The sequence below is a fragment of the Camelus ferus genome, chromosome 4, assembly GCF_009834535.1.
Source record: "Camelus ferus isolate YT-003-E chromosome 4, BCGSAC_Cfer_1.0, whole genome shotgun sequence".
Classification (NCBI taxonomy): Eukaryota; Metazoa; Chordata; class Mammalia; order Artiodactyla; family Camelidae; genus Camelus; species Camelus ferus.
The window spans coordinates 44204084-44228468 of NC_045699.1; the positions used below are offsets into that span (position 1 = coordinate 44204084).

At 49.5% G+C, this 24385-nt stretch overlaps 1 protein-coding gene across 2 annotated transcripts in view; it reads right to left on the minus strand.

The window, feature by feature from the left end:
• Positions 1–24385, minus strand: part of PAX5 (paired box 5) — a 182001-nt gene that overhangs the window by 115917 nt on the left and 41699 nt on the right. For both annotated transcript variants that reach the window (XM_006187796.3, XM_014561863.2), the window contains exon 6: positions 4189–4364. In XM_006187796.3, the coding sequence (XP_006187858.1) occupies positions 4189–4364 (176 nt within the window). The remainder of the gene's footprint in view (positions 1–4188; positions 4365–24385) is intronic.

A 24385-nucleotide genomic window follows, 5' to 3' on the forward strand; every position in this document is an offset into this window, starting at 1 on the left:
AGGCTGCTCCAGCTGATTTATCACCTGAATAATTTACTGTGATTGAAAGGAAATTAAAATGAACTCCATTTGACAACTGTGAGCTTTTATGGGCTTTAGTGAAGGCTCAAAAGCCAGATTAATAGCCTGGTGTTGGTTAATAGTCTGCCGAGAGTAAATACGGCAGGCTGTGCGCGGTGGCGGCCTTCCTGCCTCGGCCAGAGGAGGGACCAGCTCCCACCAGGAGCGTGGCGTCCACTACAGTGTCAATGCGAGTTTTACTGAAACAGATTTCACTGTTGGAAAGACACCCGCACTCACACCACCCACTGTTGTTTCTTTTTTTTTCCTTTTCTCCTCCAAGGTGATTTTTACTTACTTCACATGTAGATAAAAACAGAATTGCTTTTTCAATAACCATTTTGAGAAGGAAGTGTTTCATTGTCCCAGGAGTGCCTGTACATTAACCCCTTCTATCCAGGGACAAGGGTTTACTAAGTTCCCATATAAAAGGGAGAAGCCTGGGTCCATCCCACTGGGGCAGATCTTGGTGGGAAAAGCAGCCAGGTGGGCTCTGAGCTTGTGAAAGTGACAAGCGGGACCCCAACCTCACCCTAAAGAGATAGAGGTTCTTCCCATGGGAGGTTGGGCAGGATGATTAAGAAGGACTTGACCACTCGAGCCTATGGCAAGACTCTGAGGGCTCTGGAATGACTGGCAGACTCTGGTTGCCAAAGGCTAGTTCTGAAAACCAGCCAGTCAGAAATCTGGCTCCTAGAATTGTTCGGGGACATGGAGACCCGTGTAACCATCTTGCACAAGATGAACAAAAGATCCTGAAGTCGGATTCCAGCTCTACAGAAGCCTTTTGGCCCTGAAAGTGGGGTGAAATGACTAAAAAAAAAAGTCCCAATCTGTAAAATGGGGCTCACAAATCTTGCCCAGCCTGCATAGCAGATATTTACATGGAGACTCTGAAGAGAGGATGGATGGGAAAGAGCTCTGAAAACTGCAAAGGATCACGTGCAGGGGAGGATCACTGCTGCTGTTGTTAGGCTGTGTCATCAAAATCACAATTACTACCACCCCAGGTATGGAAACAGGTCCAGAGAAAAAGCGACTTGCCCAGCAGAGCAGAAGCTGGACTCAAGTCGAACTCCTCCAATTCCAAGGCCAGTAAATGTTCATTCTTCCCCACAAGCTGCCACTAGACCTTGGAGACCAGATATGCTCACAAATGGCAGAAGTGCCGGCCCCTTCCTGGCACCACTGCCATGCATTCTGGGGCTCACAAGGCAAGGCCTCCAAGGGCACGAGGGGCACGAGGAACCTGTACCCTTGATGCGCGTCCTTTCCCAGCCTGCGGGCCCTTGCTTGGCCGTCATTTGTCCAAAGTGATTGGGAATGGGGAGCTAGGGTATGTCATTCATAGTCCAGTGCCTGTGTGTGTGCCTGGCAGCCCCACGGCCTCACCTCCCATCTCTCCTCATTACGGCCCATTACGGGGAGGTGAAGCAGATTAACCAGAAAGCACTGAGTCAGTCATTATCCCACCAGAAGGCCCCGCCTCAGAGCCCACACAGTCAGAGACAGGCCCGCAGTGTGTCCGCGTCATCCTGAAGGACACGGCACAGCCAGACTGCTGCAAACGGAGCCCTCACAGAGTCTGTAAGTCAGGTCTCTCCCCCGAGACCCATCTTCCCATGGGCCTCTCGACCTGTCCCCCAACGTCTCCTCCTCCATGACATCCTCCCTGATGCTCCTAGCTGAGGCGATGTCTCCATTCATCAGGGCCCACAGACCCTTACCCAACATCATATTGCCCCTTTGAGGCTGTGGGCTGAGCTGGTGTCTGATTCATCCCATCCTCCCTCCCCTGGGTGCAGGCACTGTGCCAGACTCACAGCCACTGTGCAAGAAATAAGCATAAATAAGCATATGAGCATCTGAGCAGGTAACTAAATGGACAGGTGGATGGACTCCTCCCGAGTATGCAGCCCTACGGTCTTCCCAGTTTCCCAGGGCGTTCCGAGCTGAATGAACTATGATTAGGTTCTGAGTTTCCGTGAGAATCACGTGAAACAGAGGGAAATACAGTCCCTGACAATGAATGTCTGAATTAAGTGGATAAAGGCTTAATAGAAACGCCAGATTTTTTTTGTGCAGAGGCCTTGCCCTCACTCAATGAGTGACCTCAGACAAACCCTGTTCCCTCTCTGGGGCTCTAAAAAATGAGGGGATTGATAGCTTGCCTCTGTAGTCCCTGCTGGCTCTAAAATTATGTGATCTTGTTAAAGGTTAGAAGATAACTTTTCTCCCAGGTTCTGGAGGGAAAGATTGGTCTCATCCAAGGAAGTTTCCAGGTCGAGTCCCTTTTCTTTCTCCTCCTATGTCAGATGGAATGTGGCTTCAGCCACTTTTCCGAAGGGCTTTGAGCAGTGAGAGAAGCTGTCTGCGATGGAAACAGCCTCTTCTCCCTAAAGCGCAGGACCTAGCTTGTGTGAGGTCAGCTCTGGCCAGCACATATGACTGATGTCATTCCCAGAGGAGGCGTCACTCAACTTGTAGGAAAAAAGACCGAAATTTTGAGCATAGTCTACAAGAGCAGGCCCAGATCCCCAGCATCAGCCCCCGGCCTTCCCCAGCCCGTTCCCCAAAGCCCAGCCACACTTTCTTTCCTTTCCTTACTCCTGCAACGCTCCCTCTCACCTCAGGGCCTTTGCACTCACTATTCCATATGCCAGGCATATTCTCCCCACCACATCCCTTCAGGGCTCAGCACAAGTGTTCTTCCCCCAGAAGGCCCCTGTGGCTTCCAGGCTGGCTCAGCACCTGCTTTGTGCCTTCAGAGAACCTCCGACATCCCCTCCTCGGCACCCAGTACATCTATAATCCATGACCCTTCAAGTAATCCTTCTTTATTGTGATTCTTCCACACCTCAGTAGGCTCCCTGAGGGCAGGTCCAAGCCTGTCTTTTTCATATACCTAGTGCCTGGCTCCATGCTTTGTACATAGTCAACATTCACTAGCGCTTGTTAAGTAACTACACGACTTGCTGGGTGGCCTGAGGCAAGTCTCTGTGCCTCTCTGGGCCTGAGTTTCCCCATCCAAAAACAAAGTGGCTAGAAGGTCTGTGAGAGCCCGCACGGGAGCTGCACAGAGACAACCAGACTGTCATAGGATGGTGGCCCCCGAGGCCTCGCTCACTCCTCCCCACCCGCGGTCCCTGCCAGCACCTTTTCTCTCCCTGGGAGCCTGTGGAGGCAGCCTATGTTGTTCTGAGTGGCTTTTTGGGAAAACTTGAGAAGCATCATCTAATTAGCATGTAGAGGAAGCTCAGTGAGGCCAGTCCTCACCACCAGGACCAGCTGGCAAGTGCTGGGGAAAATCATTGCTCATGGGCCCCTCTGACTCTCCCACCAGATGGGAGCTCTCAGCAGGCAGGAGCCCAGCCTGAGCTGCCCATGCCTGCGAGGTGTCCAGCCCAGGGCCTGTCACAGAGGGGGCACCAGGAAACCGTCTCCTGAATTAAATCCGGTACTTTGGGGACCCTGTCCAGGCCCTGAGAGCCTCTCATTGGGCAGAGCCTTTCTGGTCCCATCTCCGCAGCCATACGCAGTGACTGCGACTCGGCCCAGGTTAGAGCAGGGGGCTGCGCAGCAAGGGGCCGTCCTGCTTTCTTCCCTCTCTTACAAATGACCCCAGCTGGGAGTTTGTCCAGTGAGACACTTCATTTCCAGATTCCTGGATTCAGTTCTAAAAGCATGACAGGAAAATGTGACAAGAGGGCTGACAGTGGGACACATCATTGCCCTTATACCATGGTTTATGACCAGACGATGCTTATGTATTTCCACCTGCACCCTGACTGACAGGATAATGACCCAAGACCACCTCAAGTGGCCCAGAAGATCATTACCCCACCGTGTGTGAAGACCCCAGGGAAAGGACACCATCACTCCGCAGTGCCACAGCAGCGAGACGCGCCACAAGCCCCACCGGCCGGAGAGACAGAGGCACCAGGCAAGAAGTCACAGGAGCCCCAGACATGTCCTCCGGACCTCAGTGGGATGCTGCCACTGGCTGGGTTTGGGCGAGAATGAGTAGAACCTGGCGCTGTCACCCACATCCCACCGATGCCTTCTACAGGGGTGACCCAGGCCTGCATGCGAGTGGTGGGTGTTGGGGCAGCAAGACTCGGGGCATACCTGCTCAGGCTTGATGGGCTCCGCGGTGGTGAAGATTTCCGAGTAGTGCTGCCTCTCAAACACACGGTCCAGCACCTCCAGCTGCTGCTGCGTGAACAGGTCTCCCCGCATCTGCTTCCGGAGGAAATCTCTGCCCGGCAGTGAGTGACCGTTTGGCACAGGAGACTCCTGAATACCTTTGATGAGCATGAGAGAGGAGGGGTGAGTGCAGGCTACGCAAGCCGCTGAGGAAAGACATGTCAGACCCTGGATTAGGAAGAGGGTGTGAGAGACCCCAAAGCTCAGCTCCTTGCCTGAGAGACAGGAAACAGGGGCTCAGACGATGGGGTGGGTCTTTGGCCAAGGTCAGCCTGCAGGTTAGCGCACAGCCAGCCTCTCACAGCCACGTGCCAGGCACAGCATGAAGCCTGCATCATCACATCTAATCTGCACAATGAACCCAATGTAGATGGTGTTAGTTCCCCCACTCTGCAGATGAGAAAATCAAGGCCTAAAGAGATTAAGTGATTTGCCTGAGGAATGGAGCTCAGGTGGACTCAGAGGCTTAATCACCAGGTGCCACTGCCTCTCCTGCACTGAAGATCCCCTTGGAAGTACAGTTTTGTCCCAGAGCTGATGTCCTTACCTGGGACATTTGCCACCACATCATGTGACCAGCCAATAAAACACTGTGTTAGGAAAGCTATAGGGAAACAGATGCTCTCATGCAATTCTGGCAGGGGTCTACTGGTCACACACCTGTGACGGACAATTTGATAAAATCTATCAAGATCACAAATGCAAGTTCCTTTTGATAGAGCACCTCTGGGAATTTATTTTATAGCCAGACTTACACATGTTGGAAGTGATATGTGTACAAGATTCTAGTAGCCAAAGACTGGAAACAATCCAAGAGTTTTTTTGTAGGAGCTGGTCAAATGAGTTATGATACACTCACACGGCGGAATACTGTGCAGCAGCAAAAAGGGAAGAGGACTCCCTCTGAGTTGATATGGAAAGATCTTCAAGACACATTGCTAAATGAAAAGCAGTAAACAAGGTATAGCCCAGTGTGTATAATATACAACAGTTTGTGTAAAAAAGGAAGAAAATAAGACTTCATATGCATTGTATGTGTGTGTATGTACATACATAAAACTCTGGGAAGCAACACAAAAAATATTTAGAGTGGTTACCCATTTAGGGAGTTAGGAACTAAGTGGATGGAGGCAAAAGAGGAGGGAGACTTTTCATAGCATGCTTCTTTTCTTTTGCTTTGTTTTGTTGTAGAACTTTAAATGTGTTGCCTATCCAAAAATGTAAATTACCAAGAAAGTACAGGATTAAATTCTCCATGGGTTCTGTACTGTTAGCTCTTCACACTGTAACAGTCTCTGGTGATGATGTCTACATTTAAAAGAAAATATTACAAATTATCAACTTAAAAAAAAGGAAATGTGTTGAAATATCTTTTGTGGGCATTGGGCTTGAACCATTCAAAATGGGAGGGCAAAAGTTTCCAGTGAGGAAATGGCCTCGGGGCCATCATTCCCCAAGGCCACCTGGGATCGAGCTGCTCCTGCAGGGCTGCCCAGAGACACGGCTGGACCCCAGGGCCAGAGGTCAGGCTCTGCCTTTGCCATGGGAAGCCCTGGGAGGGAACCAGCATGTGTCAGGTCTCTCCCCAGCAGATGCCCTTACACAGGCCTTGCCCAGTCCTCCCTCCCACCCCCAACCCTACCAGCCCACTGCTGCCCTAGACTTCGTCCGTCATGTCAAAACCTCACCCACGTGAGGAAGGAAGCCAAACCAAGGAGCTTGAAGCAGTGGGACACTGTGTCACTGAGATACTGCCCCAGGTGGGTGCTTCCCCAACTGTCCTATCTGGGGACAATGGCAATACAGGGTCTAACATTTGAACAAAGACACCAGCTTTGGTTGTTCACATGACTGCTGGCCTTTAAGAGTTCCCCATGGAGTCTGATAGCTCAGAGAGCTCCAGCATCCTCTACACCAAGGGCCTTCAGAGGTGGCTCATGAGGCCCCTGAGAAAGTGGATCCCAGATCAATTTTGATCCAAGAGGACACCTAAGCTGGGCAGCGGACTGAATGACCAGACACCCAAACATGTGGGGCCAAGGAGGAAGCAGGTCACTCTAACTGTTGGCCTCCAGCCTGAAACCTGGGGCCTCCTCTGGAAGCCTGTGACTCTGACCCTCCACAAGACGGCTCCCTGCTCCTGCCTATGGGACATCATCCTTAGAGCCCCATCTTCTGTCATCCCTGTCCCCAGGGGGATCATTCGCACAAGGGAACCAAGACGAGCAGGATGTGGGGGCTCATTGCCCAGTCTGTGTCTGCCCAGCAGTGTTCTCCCACTGGCTGGCATCTACCAAATGTCCCTTGTGTGCACAGGTACATACACACACACACACACACACACACACACACACACACACACACGGGAAGAGGGCTCAGCCGGCTCCTCTTCAGCTATTGCTCTAGCCAGTCATCCTGGCCCCAGTCACTCCTGCCAAAGCTTGATCTTGGCCTGGGTCCCCAGTGCTCCCACCAAGTTTCTCCCTGTCGGAGAGAAAATGTTCACTTACACGGAACTTCTCCCTGTCTACCAACTTCACTTGTACTCCACAGTCCCCATCCTACCAGCCAGGCCCCAAACTCCTAACAAAGGCTCCTTCCTGTCTGCCAGCTCCTGACAACTCCTGCCAAGGCCTCACCCTGCTGAGCCCAGGTGGGCAGTGCCCACTTCTCCCCACCACTCGGGCTGCCCCAGCAGACATGTCCCATCTCTGCCTCTGTGGGGACTCTCCCCGGCAGCCAGGCAGTCTTTCTGCAGATGTCCTCTCCCATGGGATTCACAGGCTGGGCTCTGTACACATCTCAGAGCTCTGGAAAGGCAGTGCTTTACCTCCACCGAGGAAGCTCAGACAGGGTGGCTCGGCTGAGGGTTCCTGTGGGCAAGGTCATCATCTGGTCACCGAGTAGGGCCTGGCACAGAGTTAAGGCCCAGAAGGCATGCCAACTCAAGTGCACGCACTGGGGGTCCTTGGAGGCTCAGCCCCCAGGACACCACACACACTCCAGCACAGGCCTGCACTACATTTTCCAGGAAGAAGGCTCTCCACGTCCTGCTCTGGCTGTCTGAAAGTCACCCACAGCACTGTGGGATGAGCCCCGGGGGATGTCCAGGCTGTCTTAGTGACCTCTGAGTGGGGGTCTGCAAGGTGGGAAGAGCCACCTCTCTGGACACGTACCCCCACTGTGATCCCTCTTGCTGCTCCCACCCAACCAGCACCTCTACCTGCTTTCTCTCCTAGGGAGGGAGGTGACATCTGCCCTGCCACTTTGCATAGATGCCAAAAGTCTGTCATTTCCTTAAGAAGGCCTGGGGCACTCTGATCACTTATTCATTGAACAGATATTGACAAAGTGCTTACTCTGTGCCAGGTAATATTAAACAAACAAAAAACAGAGGATACAGTGATGATCCAAAATAGAAAGGCTAGCCCACCTTAGTCAAGTACTCATACAAATAGATATGAATACAAACTGTGATTAGTGCTAAGTAGGAAAAGTGTAAAAATATATTCATATGATCATGAGTAACGACCTCACGGGAAGGAGTCAGGGAAGTCTTCCAAAGGGGAATCTTGCTTGAACCGAGAGTAGAGGACAAGATGCAAGCAAGACCAAATGGCGGGTGGGGTGGAGAGGGTGTGCCAGGCAGAGGAGACACCCAGAGAGGAAGAGATGAAAGGAACAGAGGGAGTGGAGGAAAGAGACCCCCAGAGATACTGAAGAGGCAGGCAGGGGTCCCCCCAGGCAGCCACAGAGGCCACAAAATCCAGAGATAATCAGAGCCTCAGTGAGGAAGGAGTAGGGAGCCACAGGATAGGGCTGGGGAAACAATCACCCTCCACATTTCTCAGTCTTAGGGATTGAGCCACTAGTTCCTTTAGATCAGGCTGTGCTTTCTAAACCCTGCTCCCAATGTCTGGAAAGACTAGGAACTGGCAAGATGAATTTTGCATTTGTGGGCATTTGAAGGTGATGCCTGGAGTCAGCCTGTCTGCCAGAGGTGATCCACTGAGCCCATATGTAAGGTAAACCATTTCTCAGTGTCATATACCTTTGTGCCAGGACAAACACTAACCATGAGCATGCATGCTGCCTCCTCCAGGATGTCTTCCTTCATGCCCAAGTCATTTCTCCATCTGACCACTTTCCCCCTCATCTTAGGAGTCAAGCCCCAGGGCTCTTCACTCTCACACAGCACTATTAGCTATCTTGGGGGGAAACACCACAGTTAATTCATCTCTGTCAAGGAGACAATAATTTGCAGGATAAATGAACAAATTAGTAATACCACCTTCACTCCCTAGGTCTGGTCTGCAATTGTCACAATCCCTGCATCTGATCGCGTTCATTCATTCATTCTTCTCTCAACCATTCTGCTCTTACCTAGCAGGCGCTGGGCTAAAGCTGAGCACAAAGTAATGAACAAAAGCTGGACCAGCCCTGTCCTTACGGAGTGATGTCCAGTGGAAGAGGCAAACGTTAATTGAAAAATAATCAGACCAGTAAAGGTGCAAGGGCCAAACAAGACAAATGCTCTGACAAAAAGGCTCACGGTTCTCAGAGGCCAGGGACACAGCTGACCCGCCTCTGAGTGCCGCACACAGTGGGTGAGCACAAGCCAAACAAACCGATTACATGCAAAGAGAAAGCTACAAAAATGAACACCAGAAAATCACCCCTGCACAAGGACCGGTCTGAAACTCCAGGCCTCCAGAGGACACTTTCATGACGTTTTTTCATCCGCAAAGATGCTGTCTGACTTCATGGAGGAGTGTGGGCTCGGAGACAGGCTCCAGAAGCATTCGGACCCATTCTATTCCAGGGAGAAAAATCTGAACTCGCAATGTGAATGGTATGCTTAAATATGTGGACAGACATGGGCAAAAGTACAAAGGTATACAGGGGGCATGGTATCTTTAAATCTTTTTTTCTACTCCAAATCAAATAATATGTAATAGACCCAGTGCTGGGCTTAGTCAACCATGGCTCGTAGAATTAACATTCTGGAAGCTAGCTTCAGGGGAGCAAGGGGCAGGAAGCTCTGTCTCGGGGAGCAAAGAAATGCTGGCTTTAAATTTCAGGTTAAACCAATGTTATTCACAACCCGGCTTTGAAGCTAAAAGCTTTACACAATCGGGTCTGGTCACGCAAAGAGGGAGGAAGCAAAATAGCCTCAGATTCCCATCTGTCAAGAGAAAGCTGTCTCTTGTGTGTCTTCAAAGATCATAAACCCATTGCGTTTTCCTCAGAGCACAGCAGATTCAGGGATTTTGCATTTTTCTTCAAGGGTTCTGGTTTGTTTCTTTAAAAATCATCATGTACTTTATGTCTGCAGATGCTCACTAGGAGGAAAAAAAATAAAAACAAACAAGAATTTCCATAATTCCTTCTGGCATGGCCTTTGGCATGCAACCCCAGCTGGAAGTCCAGGAGCCTGGGGAAAGGAGGCAGGAGTCACCAGGTCAGCCTCCAGCCTTTCTCAGAGTCCCATTTCTCTACAAAGCCCAGCCCAAGACAGAGCCCTTCCACAGACTCCTTGATCCTCACAGTTGCTCCTCAGCATGGCAGGGCAGTGGCAGGGCCCAGTGGGAAAAGGGTTGGGAGCCAGCAGACCTGGGTTCTAGCCCCAGCTCTGCCCTTACTTGCTGTGTGAGTCCAGACAACTTTCTCTCCCTCTCTGGGCTTCAGGTTCCCCATCAATAAACTAAGGAGGCTGAGTCAGTCATTTCTAACCATTTCTTCTCCAAAATACACCTAGATTTTGTCTATTAAATAGTATTAAATGAGCATTAACCTATTTTTCCATTTTGGTTGCTCGTGCAGTCTTTGTAGGACTCAATATTCATTCCATTCCTAAATGACTGCTCGAGCCTACCCTAGGGGATCCCACTCTCTTTGCTAATACTTGGTTTAGTAATGGACATGGGAGGAGAGCGGTGCTGTTGGGGGAGGTTCTCCGAGGAAGTCAGAGACAGGAGAAATCTTTTTTTCTTCACTGGGCTACATTTACTTTTGATCTTTTTGAGATTGTGAAAGTAACTCCCAGATCCCACCATTATTGCTTTCATGCACTATCGCATGCCCCATCCTTACCCCAGGCCCTGAGGTCCTCTCCCAGTCTGCCCTGTAGCGCTCCAAGCAGACTGACTTCCAGCCAGTTAGCTGCTTCTGAACTCTGGCACCCACCATGCTCACAGCCTGCCTCCCCCAGTGAAGATGGAGACAGAGCCGGGTCTTGGCAGGTCATTTGCCACAGGAGTCTAGAGCCAAGGCAGCTGGGAGCATTGAACTGGTGTGATCTGGGACATTTCCAGCTTCGGTCAAGTGAGTCCAGAGAGTGTGGGGTTGGGTCTCCCCAGATGGCCACCGTAGCTAATTCTAAAAGCAACCCATAAAGCAGGGACCGATCATGCTAACTTGCAGCTTTAAGAAATTGTTTCAGATCCAAGGAAAGCTTGCTGAAGGCAGTAGTGGCTCCAGAATTTCTCCATAGGAGGAACTAGGCATGGGTTATAAAAGGGGGATGAGGGCGGGCAGGATACCTGTTCTAGGGATATGTTAGCCAAATGCCCTGCATGCAACCGAGAGAGCATCATCTGTCCCTAGCAAAGAATGAAGGGGTACTGACAGAGGATGGGTACACAGGCTTCTCCAAGCCCCCCAATCCCACACTGGATGGAGGACTGCTCCATGCCAGGCACTGAGCCAAATCATTTTCCCATCCTTAAATTTCATTGATCCTCAGAACATCTGGGTGAGATGCACATTGGGTTTTTTTTTTAATATTTTATTTTACTGTTTGTTTGTTTGGGAGAGGAGGTAAGTAGGATTATTTATTTACTTATTGATTTTAATGGAGTTACTGAGGATGGAACCCAGGACCTCGTGCATACTAAGCATGCACTCTATCACTGAGCTATACCCTCTCCTCTGAGGTGCATATTCTTACCCCATTTTACAGATGAGAAAACTGAGACTCAGAGAGGTTGAGTAACTTGAGGTCACTCAGCTGGGATTTGCACCTTGGTCTCTTATCTGCAGATGCAGTACTCTCTCCATTTCCCTTTATTCCTCAGGTCAGCCACTAAGACCAGAGCCCTTATGATGGTAAGCAGGACCATCTCGAGGGCTTTTATAAGGATTAAATGAGATAATCTCTGTGACACACTTAGCACAAAGTTAGTGTCCAAATAACAGCAGCTGCTGTCATCATCATTTTCACCAGGAAAACCCTTCCAAGGCTTTGCCAGGACAAAGCCCAAGCCTCCCAGGCCTCCACGCCCTGCCCCTCCAGTCAGGGTCACCTCTCCAGTCACCCCCCAACACCATCTTAGCAGGCCCCTCCTCATTCCCCAAGTGACCCTGATGCTACCATTCACTCCGTTCCCTCTGCTGACTCGCCCTTCACCCCTGCCCATCTAAGGCTCAGCCTAAAAGCCACCTCGTCTCTGAAGTCCAAAGGCTAAATTAATTGCCCTTTCTTCTCGGTCTCCTCAGCAGGTTACATAGGCCACCGCTATTATCCTGGATTTCATCCCCTTACAACCCATCCTGTGAGGTTGAGCCTCTTGGAATCCCCATTTAAAGCTGAGGAAACTGGCAGAGATAATAAGTAATGTGTTCAAGGTCATGTGACAGGGCACTTGCACACCTCTTAACAGGTCTTTGAGTGAAGCTGAGCATGGTGATGGATGTGGTACAGCACACCAGGGAGGCTCAAATCCTCATTCCATCTCTTACAAGACTATGATATTTGAGAAACTCCTTTAACCTCTCTAATCCTCCGTTTTCTCATCCATACAGTGGGACAATACATAATGACACCCAGGATTGATGAAAGAATTGAATGAGGATACATGTCAAAAGCTTAGCGTAGTACTTGGCACATAGAAAGTGCTCAATTAACACAGAGGTTCTAGGATTATTCCAGGTATACCTCATTTTATTGTGCTTTGTTTTATTGCATTTCACAGATAATTGTGTTTTTTATAAATTGAAGGTTTGTGGCAACCCTGAGTGAAGCAAGTCTATCGGTGCCATTTTTCCAACAGCATTTGCCTCACTTCACTCTGTATCACATTATGGTAAGTCTCACAATAGTTCAAACCCTCCACCAGCAAAAAGATTACAACTCACTGAAGACTCAGATGATGGTTAGCATTTTTTAGCAATAGAGTATTTTTGAATTAAGGTATGTACATTATTTTTTAGACATAATGCTTTGCACATTTAAGAGACTACAGTATAGTATAAACATAACTTTTATATGCATTGGTAAATCAAAAAATGTGTGAATCCCTTTATTGCCATAGTCAATTTACTGCAATGGTGTGGAACCAAATTCACAATTTCCTCAAGGTATGCCTGTATTTCTTTCCTTCCCTACTGAGAGTATAAGCTCTCTGAGGACAGAGGCCATGTCTGATTCACCTCAAGCTTGGGTGTTGCTGAACCAATGTTTGTTGACTGAATGAGTGACCTAGGAACTCAAGGGGCTGCAGGTCTGAATGGTCCAGGGGAACTCAGTAACAGGACAGTCTCTGGCTTCATCAGAGAACTCGGGAGAAAACCTCCGGGAGTGACCTCCATTATATCAGTGATCCTGGAGGAGGAACGAGTGAACCAACTAAGAGTTTATGTTCTACGTTCAAAGAAAGATCTGAGGTAGTTAAAAAAATTTTAAACAAGAGGATAAGATATGCTACCAAACTAACTTAGCTGAGCACTAAGTTTCCTGGCGATGCACACCAAAAGGAAAACACAGCAAGTCACAGAGTGCTCAGAGTCCAACAACAACAAAATGCCATTGACTCTTCTACTCAAAATACTTCATGGAACTTCTTTTCTCCACATGGTGCTTTGAAGGCTTAGTGTGACCCAGAGATGACTAACAACACAGAGGTGGGTCCTGGAGGAGGGACCATCTGAGCCAGAGCTCAGATAAGGGGAGGGGACAAAGTGCTGAGATAAGGAGATCAGATTCCAGGGCCAGACAGCAAGGTTCAGACAGCAACACTTTCAGGGAAACTACTATGAGCCATGCCCTGTGCTGGGGATCAGGGAGGCAGGGCTGGAAAGGTCCCGTGGCAGCCTAGAACCAAAATCGATGTTCTGGGTGATTTTATAAATGCCATCCTAAACCAGGGCTGCACTCTGAGAAAAATCAGAGCGGTGTGGAGGAAAATTCCATTGGAACGACCATTATTCAGCCATTAGTTTCACTCAATCTTTCTTCTCCGAGAAGGAAAATGCGAAATTGTAAAATTGCCAAATACGTTCAGGTTCAACCAGAGTGAATCTGATTGTGCTGTGTGTTACCCAATGAGTCATAGGCTGTCAGCGAGGGAAAGGCCCCAAGGGACCGATGATTCCACACTCAGGGATGGCAAAGGGATTTGTCTGGGGCCAGAAGGCAGCGCCAAGGTGAGCTAAGCCCAGGAAGACATGAGGCCCTCAATTCCTATTTCAAGTTTCATGGATCCATTCATTCCTGAGCCACATGCACCAGACTCCTGCTGAGTGTCCGGCCCTGAACCTGGCACTAAAGCTGGAAAGGGATTTAAGTTCTAACTACTGCCTTCAAGTGGAGGACATAGACGAGTGAATAATTCCAATGTAGCAAGGTAAGCCAGGAGCCTGAGAAGCAGAGGCAGCCCTGGGAGCCAAACGGTAGTAGCCAACCCTTCTACAGAGCTTCCTCTGTGTCAGGCACTATTCTAAGCACTTTATCTGTTTAATCCTCACAACAACCCAGTGATGCCAAGTCTATCATTGCCCTCTCCCATTTTATAGATGAGGAAACTGAGGCACAGGGAGGTTAAGTACCTTGCCCAAGATCACATAGCTAAGAGATGGAGAAGCTGGGATCAAAACCCAAGCAGTCTGGCTCCAAAATCTGCTCCTAACTCTACTCTAAACCATCCCACTTCATCCAGACTGGGAGCAAGGGTGATCTGGAAAGGCCTCCAGGGAAAGATGAAGCCCAAGGCTTAAGGATGAGTAGGAATGAGTTAGCTAAAGAAAGGGGCAGAGAAGAAGAAGTGCATTCCAACCAGAAGGAAGAGCATATGCAAAGGCCTGGAGACACGAAAAAGCACGGTGCATGGAGAATGGCTATAACGCAGTAGGATTAGACTCCAGGAACGGGGGAAAGGGAAAGGAACCACGTGTGCAAGGTTCTTTCCTCCCTGTCTAGCGACTCAGTACCATTATCTGTTATCCATTATCCAGAGCCTAATATACACTCTGATGTACAAACAGTACAAATACATTATTGGAGCTCTCATGGTGTTTGTATGAAGAGATGGAATTTCTTTGTGCTTAAATAAACCAAGATAACCTCAAAGAATAGGCAGGAAGGAAGTACTACCTTGTGCATTTCCACGGAACAAATCTGTTCTCTCTAATCCATACTGTCCAAGTCCATTACCTCATACACTAGTACCTAATTACTCCACCTTACAGAGAGATATGCATGCTTATTAGGAAGGATGTTAACCACCATAGTAAAAATATTCCAAAGCAAGTGAAATATTACTAGGAGCAAAAGTGATTTGTTTCTGTGAATTGTGCTTTGAGATGAGATCAAAGAATGCTAAAGGCTTCATTTTAATTACACCTGGAAGGACTTATCCACGGATCCATTTTTGGCTTTCATGCACACAGCAGTCTGCCCCCCACCCCCACTGTGCAGAAATAAATAAATAAAAAGGGTTAAAAATCATATTTACATTTGAGTTTTTAAATTACTGTCTTTATTTTTTTCCCAAGGACAATATAACTAAAAAGAAGGTTCATATTTTGAAGTGTATCTATCTGATCATTGCACAAATGTTTTCAGAAGAAATCACTATATTTTTCCAAGATGGGTATGGGTTTTGTCATAGATCAAAGTGAGAGGGAGGAAAAAAAGATAAATCATCAGAGATCCAAAAATACTTTTCATTTGGAGAAGATATCAGGCCATTTCAATGGGCCTGATGGAGTCCCTGTTCTGTCTCCATTACCCGAGGCAGGCAGCCCCAGCCAGGAGCCAACTACCAAGATTATATTCCCCATAAGATGGTCCCCGATATATATATATATATATATGATCTTCAACCTCTATTGATTGACCAATTTCACAAGCAAAGACTGGTGAAATGAAGCTGAAATGAACATCATGCTTTAACTCATTGAACCTATCAGGCCTGAGTTAATCTCACTGTCCACTGTCTCTGATAGAATTCAATTGATCAATCATGTTTCGGTGATAGTACCATTTCACTGGCTTATTGCTTCTTCATTTCAGAGCTTGACCTGTTAGATATACTCAGACTGGCTTCGACTCCTCTTGGATACACAGAGATCAGCCTCTGTCTGCCAATGTGTGTCATCTCCTGTCCCAGCTGAAAAGAACTCAAGAGGCTTTTGTGTATATCTGTGGTGTGTTTTTTCACCAAACACACACATCAGTGGTGGATTTATGATGTCATGGGACTGAACAAGCACAAATTATAAGAGGGGCTCTTCATTCTGCACTGGAGCACCATCCTTCACTTTCACAGAGCTAAACTGAGGTGTTTGGGCTCTGTACTCAGCAGGGGCATGTTCCTGGATTATACTGGCAAGTGCATGTGTCCAGACAGAGTAAGGCACGTGTGGAAGTGGTAACAACAACAATAACAACCACAATCTCCACTCCTCAAGTATGCATTCACGCCGAAACTTCACATTCATCAGCTTCTCTGATTCTTGCCACAACCTCAGGAAGTGGGCAAGAGATGATCATTCCCATTTTACAGATGAGAAAATGAGTTCAGAGAAAGGGAAGTGGCTTGCCCAAGGTAATACCATAGAGTTATCAGGCCAGTTGAGCCTGAGAGCCCTGGTGTCTGAGCCCCTGAGTGCTGCACACCCTGCTGAGGCCGACCTGAAGGCAATTTCAGACCTGCCGCATCACTTTGGGTACACCACTCTGTCCCTGACTACCCGGATGAAGGAAACAGCCTCCAAATTCAACTCAGAGAATTCTAGAGCTTAGGATGGATTCTAAGATTAGCTGCAGCATCTTCTACAGCTTAGAAACTGAGACCCAGAGGGCAGTAGACAGTTTTCCAAAGTCACCAAGGCTCTCAGCGGCCCAGTCGCGACTCAAACCTGGATCCTAGGCCCTAGGCCCAGGACTTTGCGCTTTCTCTCAACACTTCCCCTGATTCGTGCCAAGCCAATGAGCTCCTACCAACAGAGAGAACTTCATTCTCCACTGTCAACATGACCCAGTGTGCTGTTTTGGTTCCTTCGTGGCATTTAATTTAATTTTCTCAACTACAAGCCAAGATGCTGCGCTTTGGGAAATCCGGGGACACGGGCTCTGCCCGGCTGTCTGCCTGGGGGAGGTGGCTCTTGGAGCCACAAGGCTGAGCCCAGCATGCAGGTCTCTGGAGGAGGCCAGGGCAATGACAGTTTGCAAATAAGCCTTGCATCTGCTCAGAGCTGGCAGAGTCTGCAAACACACTAATGGACTTCCCTCTGCTGGCGGGGAGCTGGGGAGAAGCAATAAATAAAGTAGGCGCCTCTGGGGGGAGCCATTGCTGAGGCCAGAGACAGGGCTGAGATGAGGGGTTTGTTAAGGGGGCAGGGAAGGGCTTCTGGGCCTCCCACCAAAGCATGCTGCCCTCCAGTGCACTTTCCAGTAAGCCCAGTCCCTACATCCCCGATCCCCCAGTCTGTGTTCCAAACTGTCAGACTCTTGTCTGATTATACCAATACACTTACAATTCACTCCAGACAGAACAGTTATGGAGTAGAGGGTCTCATACGGTCTGATGTAGCCACAGAGTAGAGCAACCCCACTGGAGAGGGACGAGACAGAGGCCCAGAGGTCAGATGGAGGCCCTCGCTCAGGAGAGAGTGCATGATGGGAATGGTACCCAGGTTAAGGGGCAGGTTCAGGAGATGACAAAGAGGGAAAGTCTGCTGGAGTTGGTGACTCACTGGCAGTGGTGGACAGAACGCACCCCTGAACTTCCCTGTTAGACGCTCTGGGGTGTCACTCACTGAGGCCTCATCTCACTCAGAGCAAACCCCACAGTGGCTCAGGGCTTACAAGGCCGCACTGTATCTGGGTCCCTTGCCCCACACCTGACCGCCCCTCCTCCCACTCTCCTTCTGCTTGTTCTGCTCTGGCCACACCAGCCTCCTCACTGTCCCTTAATCATGCCGAGCACACCCCTGCCTCCCTCAGGCCTTGGCATGTGCTGTTCCTGCCCTCTGGAACATTCCTCCCCAGGTATCGGTTTGGCTCACTCCTCCCTCCCCTGGAGTCTCTGGCCAAGTGTCATCTCATCATTATGACCACCATCCACAAACCAGCATATCCCCTACCCTGTTTCATTCTCTATCTCCTTACCCAGCTTTGTGGTCCTCCAGAGCACTTAACAACACGCTGTTTATTTTCCTTATTTATTTATTCTCCACTTCCTCATTAGAATGTCACTCATGAGAGCAAAGGTTTTTGTCTGTCCCGTTCATTGCTGTGTCCCCAGCACCCAGAATAATGTCTGGCACACAGCAGGCACACAAGAAACACTTGTAGAGTGAGTAGATAAAAGTGGACATTTCACTGAATGTGTAAAAAAAACAGTTACAAAGGAGACAGCCACTCCTTTGGTGACCCCCTGTTGGGAAAGAATGGTCACTCCCTCCCTGAGGGCATCTGATGCTCATCTCCATGCCTGGCCTGGGGCTTGAGAGACAGAACCCCCTAGGGGAAAACAAAAGGGGCCACCAGGCCTTGCCCATCACGGAGGCCACAGTGCCCAGCTCTGAGTCAGGAGCCAGTAAAGGGATGAATGACTTCCCAAGGGAGAGGCCCAGCCTTGGAAGTGTTTAAATGACAAAGATGGTAGCGCATGGGTGCCAGCTCAGGCTCTGCCACTTGCCAGCTGTGTGACCTTACACATCTCATCTCATCTCATCTGTGCAATGGGGTCGATAAATCCTGCCAAATCTGCAGTGTTTGATCAGAGCAAGCAAGCCAGGGGACCCCGAATGAAACAGTGCTGTCTGCACAGAGAGCATCTCGTGTCAGTGATGACGACAGGGAGTGAGGGCAGGAAAAGGGAAGCCATTTGCCTAATTAAAAAGGACAAGATGTGTACAGAGAGGAGCACCTGGCTAAGCTGCATTCCTTGGTTCAAGTGTTCATTCATCTTTTGCTGGTGCTCTAACCCCAAGCATATCCCTCTAAGGGGAGCCAATTCTCTGGCAGGGAGATAGAGTTACGTTTCAAGCATGGCAAAGTGCCCCAAGAGAGCCCTGAAGAGCAGGCAGTGGGGACCCTGAGACAGAGAACCTATCTGGTGTTGGGGGTCAGGGAGAGGGGTCAGGAAAGGCTTCCCGGAGGAAAGATTTGGACTTGGGAGCATGAGAGAGTAGGGAAAAGGTATCCCAGAGATAAAACATGGGTGGGGCTCTCACCAACTGTGCTTCCCGGGAGCTTGGCACCCAAGGAGTATCCCCAGATACACATCAGGCCATGCTTCTGTCTCCCCAGCACCGGGCTTGCAGACAATAATGTACAGTATAAGTAGAATTTGCTTTTTCACAGGGTCACAGAACTTCTCAAAGGAAGAGACGCCTGGAGAGAAACTCGTTTGTTGCATGGATCTCAATAAGGGTGAGTTATCAAATCAGAGGAGATTTTGGAAATCTGTGAGTTACTGGTATTAGGGAGGAGTTATGCCACTTAGTGGGCAGAGCCAGGGGTGCTTCCCAGCCCAGTTCAGTGTGGTGAAGGGTTGCCCTGTATCCTACACATCTTTGGAATGATTCATCATACATTCAAATTGGTGAAAACTCTATGAATATTTGAGCCATTGACCTTAACTCTGTCACATATATACACAGGAACTTGTGTTTTAAGCTATGCTGACTTTTTTAGGAATCCAGCCTTCACATAAATTGAGGGAAGATTATGCTTTGCTTTGGTTGGAATTTTATCAGGACATGTTCACAATTTGAGAAAGTCAGTTTGCTGATGGCAACACCACCAGAAGTATTTGTGTTGCCAATAAACACAGCTGTCCACATTTGTAGCTGCCACATTTATGGTGATTCTACACATAAGTGCAAGCAACTGAGTACTTTATTATGTCTTCTGGTGTAATCATGCCTGAGCATATACATAATGAAATACATTTTACTATGACTTTATTTTTCCCTTTTTTGTTACAATTGGAGCATTATATTAATTTTTAAATTATGCATATAGGTAGGTTATATTTTCTGTAAATTTCATTTTAGGATGGCAAAGGAAGCACTACAAAATATTTGCTTTAAAGAAGGGAGATTGAGCTGACCGGATTTAAACTCACTGCATATGATTTCCAAGGCCCCTCCAGTTCTTCCAATTAGGACTATCCCATATTAGAGACTATCTTCCTGATCTGTCTTTCTGAAAAAGGGGTATCTCCAGGAAAGAGTTCCCCAGAGTGCTTTGGAAGGACAGGAATACAGGTACCAAAATTAACTCTAAAATAGATGTACTGTACTTCCTTGGCATGAATACTGAGAGTTTGTTCCCAAAAGACAACACTGGACCCCTGCTCTCCTTTTTAAAAACCCACTTTCAGTGCAATCATCCAGCTTGTCAGAGCCAAGAAGGGACCCAGGTTCTGTGGCAGCTTCTCCCTCCTGCCGGGTCTCCTCTCAGAGGTCTGCATCAAGGCAAAAAGCAAAAACCACGGGAAGAAAAGACACCTTGACAAATCAGTGCTCCTGCTGCCCTGCAAACATGCAGAATGCGCTTTGGAGCTGGGAAAACACAGGAGGTGGGGCTGAGACTGGGTGACGTGTAAGAGCAGGAGGGGGGTTGCAGGGGGTTTATGTGCTCCCTCTGCTACGAACAGAGTGGTCAAGTACACAGGCTCTAAAACTAGACTGCTTGGGTTTGAATCCCAGCCCTGCAACTTGCTGGCTGACCCTAGACTGGTTATTTAACCTCTCATCTTTTCCATCTACCAAACGGAAGCAGTAAAAGGACCTACACTTCTTAAGGCCTGCATTGAGCACAGTGCCTGTCACACAGTGAGTGTTTCAATCTCACTGTCAGCTGCACTGGTCACACTGCAAGACTGGGCTGGGAACAGAAACCTGGGTCCTGGCTCCGTCTCCCTCTGTGGCCCATTCACACTCTGCTGGCCCTCAGAAGACCATCAGTTCCACCCCCCCCACCCACACTTTACAGATGAGGACACTGAGGCACAGAGAGGGGAAGAAAGTGGACAGACCTCACACAGCAAACTAGTGTTTGATTCCCAGTCCAGACTCCTTCCACAGCATCATGCTGCTTCTTGAACACGCTAAGCATCGGTTTGTACATCTGTGAATGAGGGTGGTTGTCACAGGGTGGCACCAGGGATCACTGAATGCAATGACAAAGGGAAATATCCTTAGCAAGCCCTTATTAATCTTTGGCAACTCAAGGAATTCAGGCCACTACTCAGGACACAGTAGGTACCTGACTCATATTTATCACATGCATTGCATGATCTTCTCTCACTGGCCAGTAAGTTCCCCAAAGGCAGGGGCCTGTCATATCAGACTACCTGACACATGGCTGGTTCTCAGTAAATATTTATAGTGAATGAATGAATGGTAGCATACCTGAAAACAGAACTAGGAGCGGAGGAGGGCGAGGAAAAGGAACTCTTTGTTTTCCTAACCAGAGGGAAAGCAAGAGATTGAAAAGAAGAAAAAGTCCACCCCCTTATATACTCCTACATCTGTGCTCTGTGCCAGTCCTCAAGCTGAGCTCTGAGGGAGCCACTGGGATAAAATGGAGCTGGACCCTGCCCTTGGAATTCACAGTCTGATGAGGGAGACAGAGAAGCCTTCAGGGGCTCAGAGGTAGCCATGTGGCTGGAAGCCTCTTTTGTGGGGACAAGGAGGGCTTCCTGTGGGAGGTGCCATGCCACAAAGAATGCGGATGCAGGCAGGGGACAGAGATGGAAGGCCCTCTCTTTAGGGCAAAGGGTACAGAGACAGCATCACCGCATGTGATGGGCTGAAATTTGTCAAGCCATGCCCCAAGAAGCAGGGAAGCCTTTGTGCCTTTTTCTACTTTTCCAGTGGTGCAAGAGACAAAAAGTTGATGTCAGGGCATCACTCAGCAAGACCAGAATCCCCCCTTAGCCCCGGGGTCAGAGGGAAAGAAGAGGCTGCAGAGACACCCAGGAGGACCAGCCAATCCAACAAGCAAGCAAGGAATTGATGAATCCCCAGCCCAATTCTGCACTGTGGTCCAAGATAAGAGCGATGTGCGTCGTCCAACCCAGCTCCTCGGTCCAAGGCGGCGGGGCAGCCCGGCCTCTCCTCCGCCGCCTCAGGGGCTCACGCGGTCCCTCGGGCTCCTGACACTCTGTGGGCCGGGATCCGCCGCCGGCGCCCCTCACCTCGGCGCGCATCATCTGCTCCGCTGCCCAGCTCCCGGCTGCCGCCGCGCCCGCGCTCCCCGGGGCCCGGAAAGCTGGCATCCGTTGTTACCATAACAAACTCAATTGTTCTCAGCAGGGCCCCGGCAAATAAAGTCATTCATTACGGGCCTCTCCCGGCCGCCGTGGGCTGCACGGCAATCAGCGGGCCGCCCGCCGCCCCCTCGCGGGCCGAGACACGCGCCAGCGCCGGTACCTGCCGGGGCCCGGCCCGCGGCGCCGCGGCCGCCACGCTGTGCCCGCGGCCCCGCCGAGGCCGCGCGGGCGGGGGGAGCGCCGGCCGCCGATTAGTTTTATCTCCGCACGTCAATTGACTTATACTGATTGGCTTCCTGCCGCCAAATGTCAATTAAATTGCAAATGCTTGGCGGAGGCCGGGCGGGCGAGCCGCCTCCTTCCAGAGGGCGCCGCGCGCTCCCTGCTTTTTGCGCCATGTTCTGACGCGGTTGGATGTCTTTCTCCAGCCACCCCGCGCTGGCAAACCCCGATGCCCTCCTGGAAGGCGTCTGTCCTCCGTTATGGGCCGAGGTGGCGCCCAGAGAACAGGGCGGAAGAGAAGGAGCTGGCCTCTCCCTCTCCCCTGGGCCCTCGGCCCCTTGGCGGGGCTTTATTCGAAGGATGGCACGGCAGGATCCCTGAAAATTCCTCAAAGATCCTAGCAGGTGACTCCTGGCGCGACCTTGAGCAAATCCCTTCCCCTCCGCTCAGGCCTGTCTTTCTTCTGCCAAGGGGGCTTGAAGGCAATGGCTGCTGGGGGCCTGGGTCTGGGTGTGCCAAGGGATCAAGGTCTAGAGAATCTCATTCACTGGGCGCGGACTCTGCAGACTCTGATCTTCCCAACAGCCCTCTGACGTAGGTGGCACTACCCTTTTACAGGCAAGAGAATTGAGGCAAAGGTTAAGGAAGTGGCCCCAGGTCTCTCAGCCAAGGAACCCACTGGGTTCCAGAATGGGCAGCGGAACTTCAGAAGCCTGTGGCTTCATTATTGTGCGCTGTACTCACTGTGAAGAAATAAGAAAGGGAAAGGGACAGGGCACTAACCCAGACCTGGGCACCTGCCACTGCCAAGAACTGCACCAGGTATTTTACATCCATATGAAATTCTCATAGTAACTGTATCACCTGAAGATTATAGTCCCTATTTGATGGATGGGTAAACTGACCCTTGGAGAAGTTAAAGAATTTGTCCAAGGTCATAGAGCAGGCACTTGAACTATGAGGACACTCTCATACCTACATAGAACTTAACAGTTTATGGCTCCTCCTGACTTGGCACAAGACTTTGAGGAAGGTGTTCTTTCTCTTTTCCAGGTTTTCTCAAACCCTGTGATTCCCCATCCTATGATCCAAGCCCCACCTCAAAGAGGCTTCGAGCAAAAATGATTCAGGCTCAGGCTCAGGCCCTGCTCATCCCCCCTCCCCATTCTGCCAGGGAGCTATGGAGGGGGACACAAGTCATAAATGGAGTTAAGCTGGAAAATGCTTAGGGTCATGGGAAAAGCAGGGAAGGAGGCTCTCAGGAAAGAAGGCATTTGCCAGAGGGACCATACATTAGGCCCCCAAAGAGATGTGGTGGGTTTTGCTCCACTGTCTCCCATAAACCTCCGCCTTTGCTGCTTCTGTCTGCCTCCTTAAGGCTATGTCTTGGGAGAGAGGTATGCAGATTCTTAACTGATAAAATGTGCCAGTGTCTAAAAGATACAAACCTGACCAATCATCCTTTTCAGAACAGAGATGTTAGTGGAACAAAAGTACCATTCAAAAGTGCTGGATGGCGTTTGTGTCTCAGACAGAAAGGAAACGAAGAGAGAGAAGATGGAGGAGGAGGGAGGGGGAACAGCAAGAAGCAGGGAGGAGGGAGGAGGCAGAATCAGGGCACTGAAGAGGGTTGTCCGGGCTCACTGCATCCCAATCGATGACCCAGAGGGCAGGGACCTGGCTGAGATCACACGGCAAGATAGTGGCTGAACTGGAGCCAGGAACCCAGACCTCTCCACCCTGTGACAGGCTTATCCTGCCTCTGCAAGCTGCCCTCAGCTACAACTTGAATTGTTAGCTTCTGAAACGTGGAGCTAAAATTCTGCCAGTGTAAATTCTAGTGCATACATCTTTTTCCTCTGACCCTAGCCTGAATAATCCTATCATTAGACTTAGCGATATAAATAAAAGAATCATTTTCAAAAGAGAGGAAAAACAAAAGAGCTGGGAATGTAGAAAGTTCTCAACAAAGTCTTCTTGAGGAATCTGGATTCAGGGTAAAAACTCTGCTCAGATGAGAGAAAAAAAAATAAACGATATTCTTAAAATGTGCCATGTGCCAGTGCTGGTCAAAGTAGTATAGGTAACGTTTTTTTTTTAATCACCAGGAAATGCAGAAATTACTATCCCCTTTTGACAGATGAGGAAACTGAAGCTCAGAGAAGTTCAGGCCCTTGTCAAAGCTCGCACAGCTAGTAAATGGCAGGGCTGGGCCCGGACTCCAGTCCCTCCACTGTGCTACCCTGCTGCGGTGCGAAGTCCACCTGTGGGCAGCCAACTGCCCTTGAAGGTGACTAACTTGAAGATGTGACAGGGACGTGTGCACAGCAGTGCTGGGGGAAGCTTCACAAACGGATGAGAACCTGAGTAGGAAGCAGGGTCTGTGC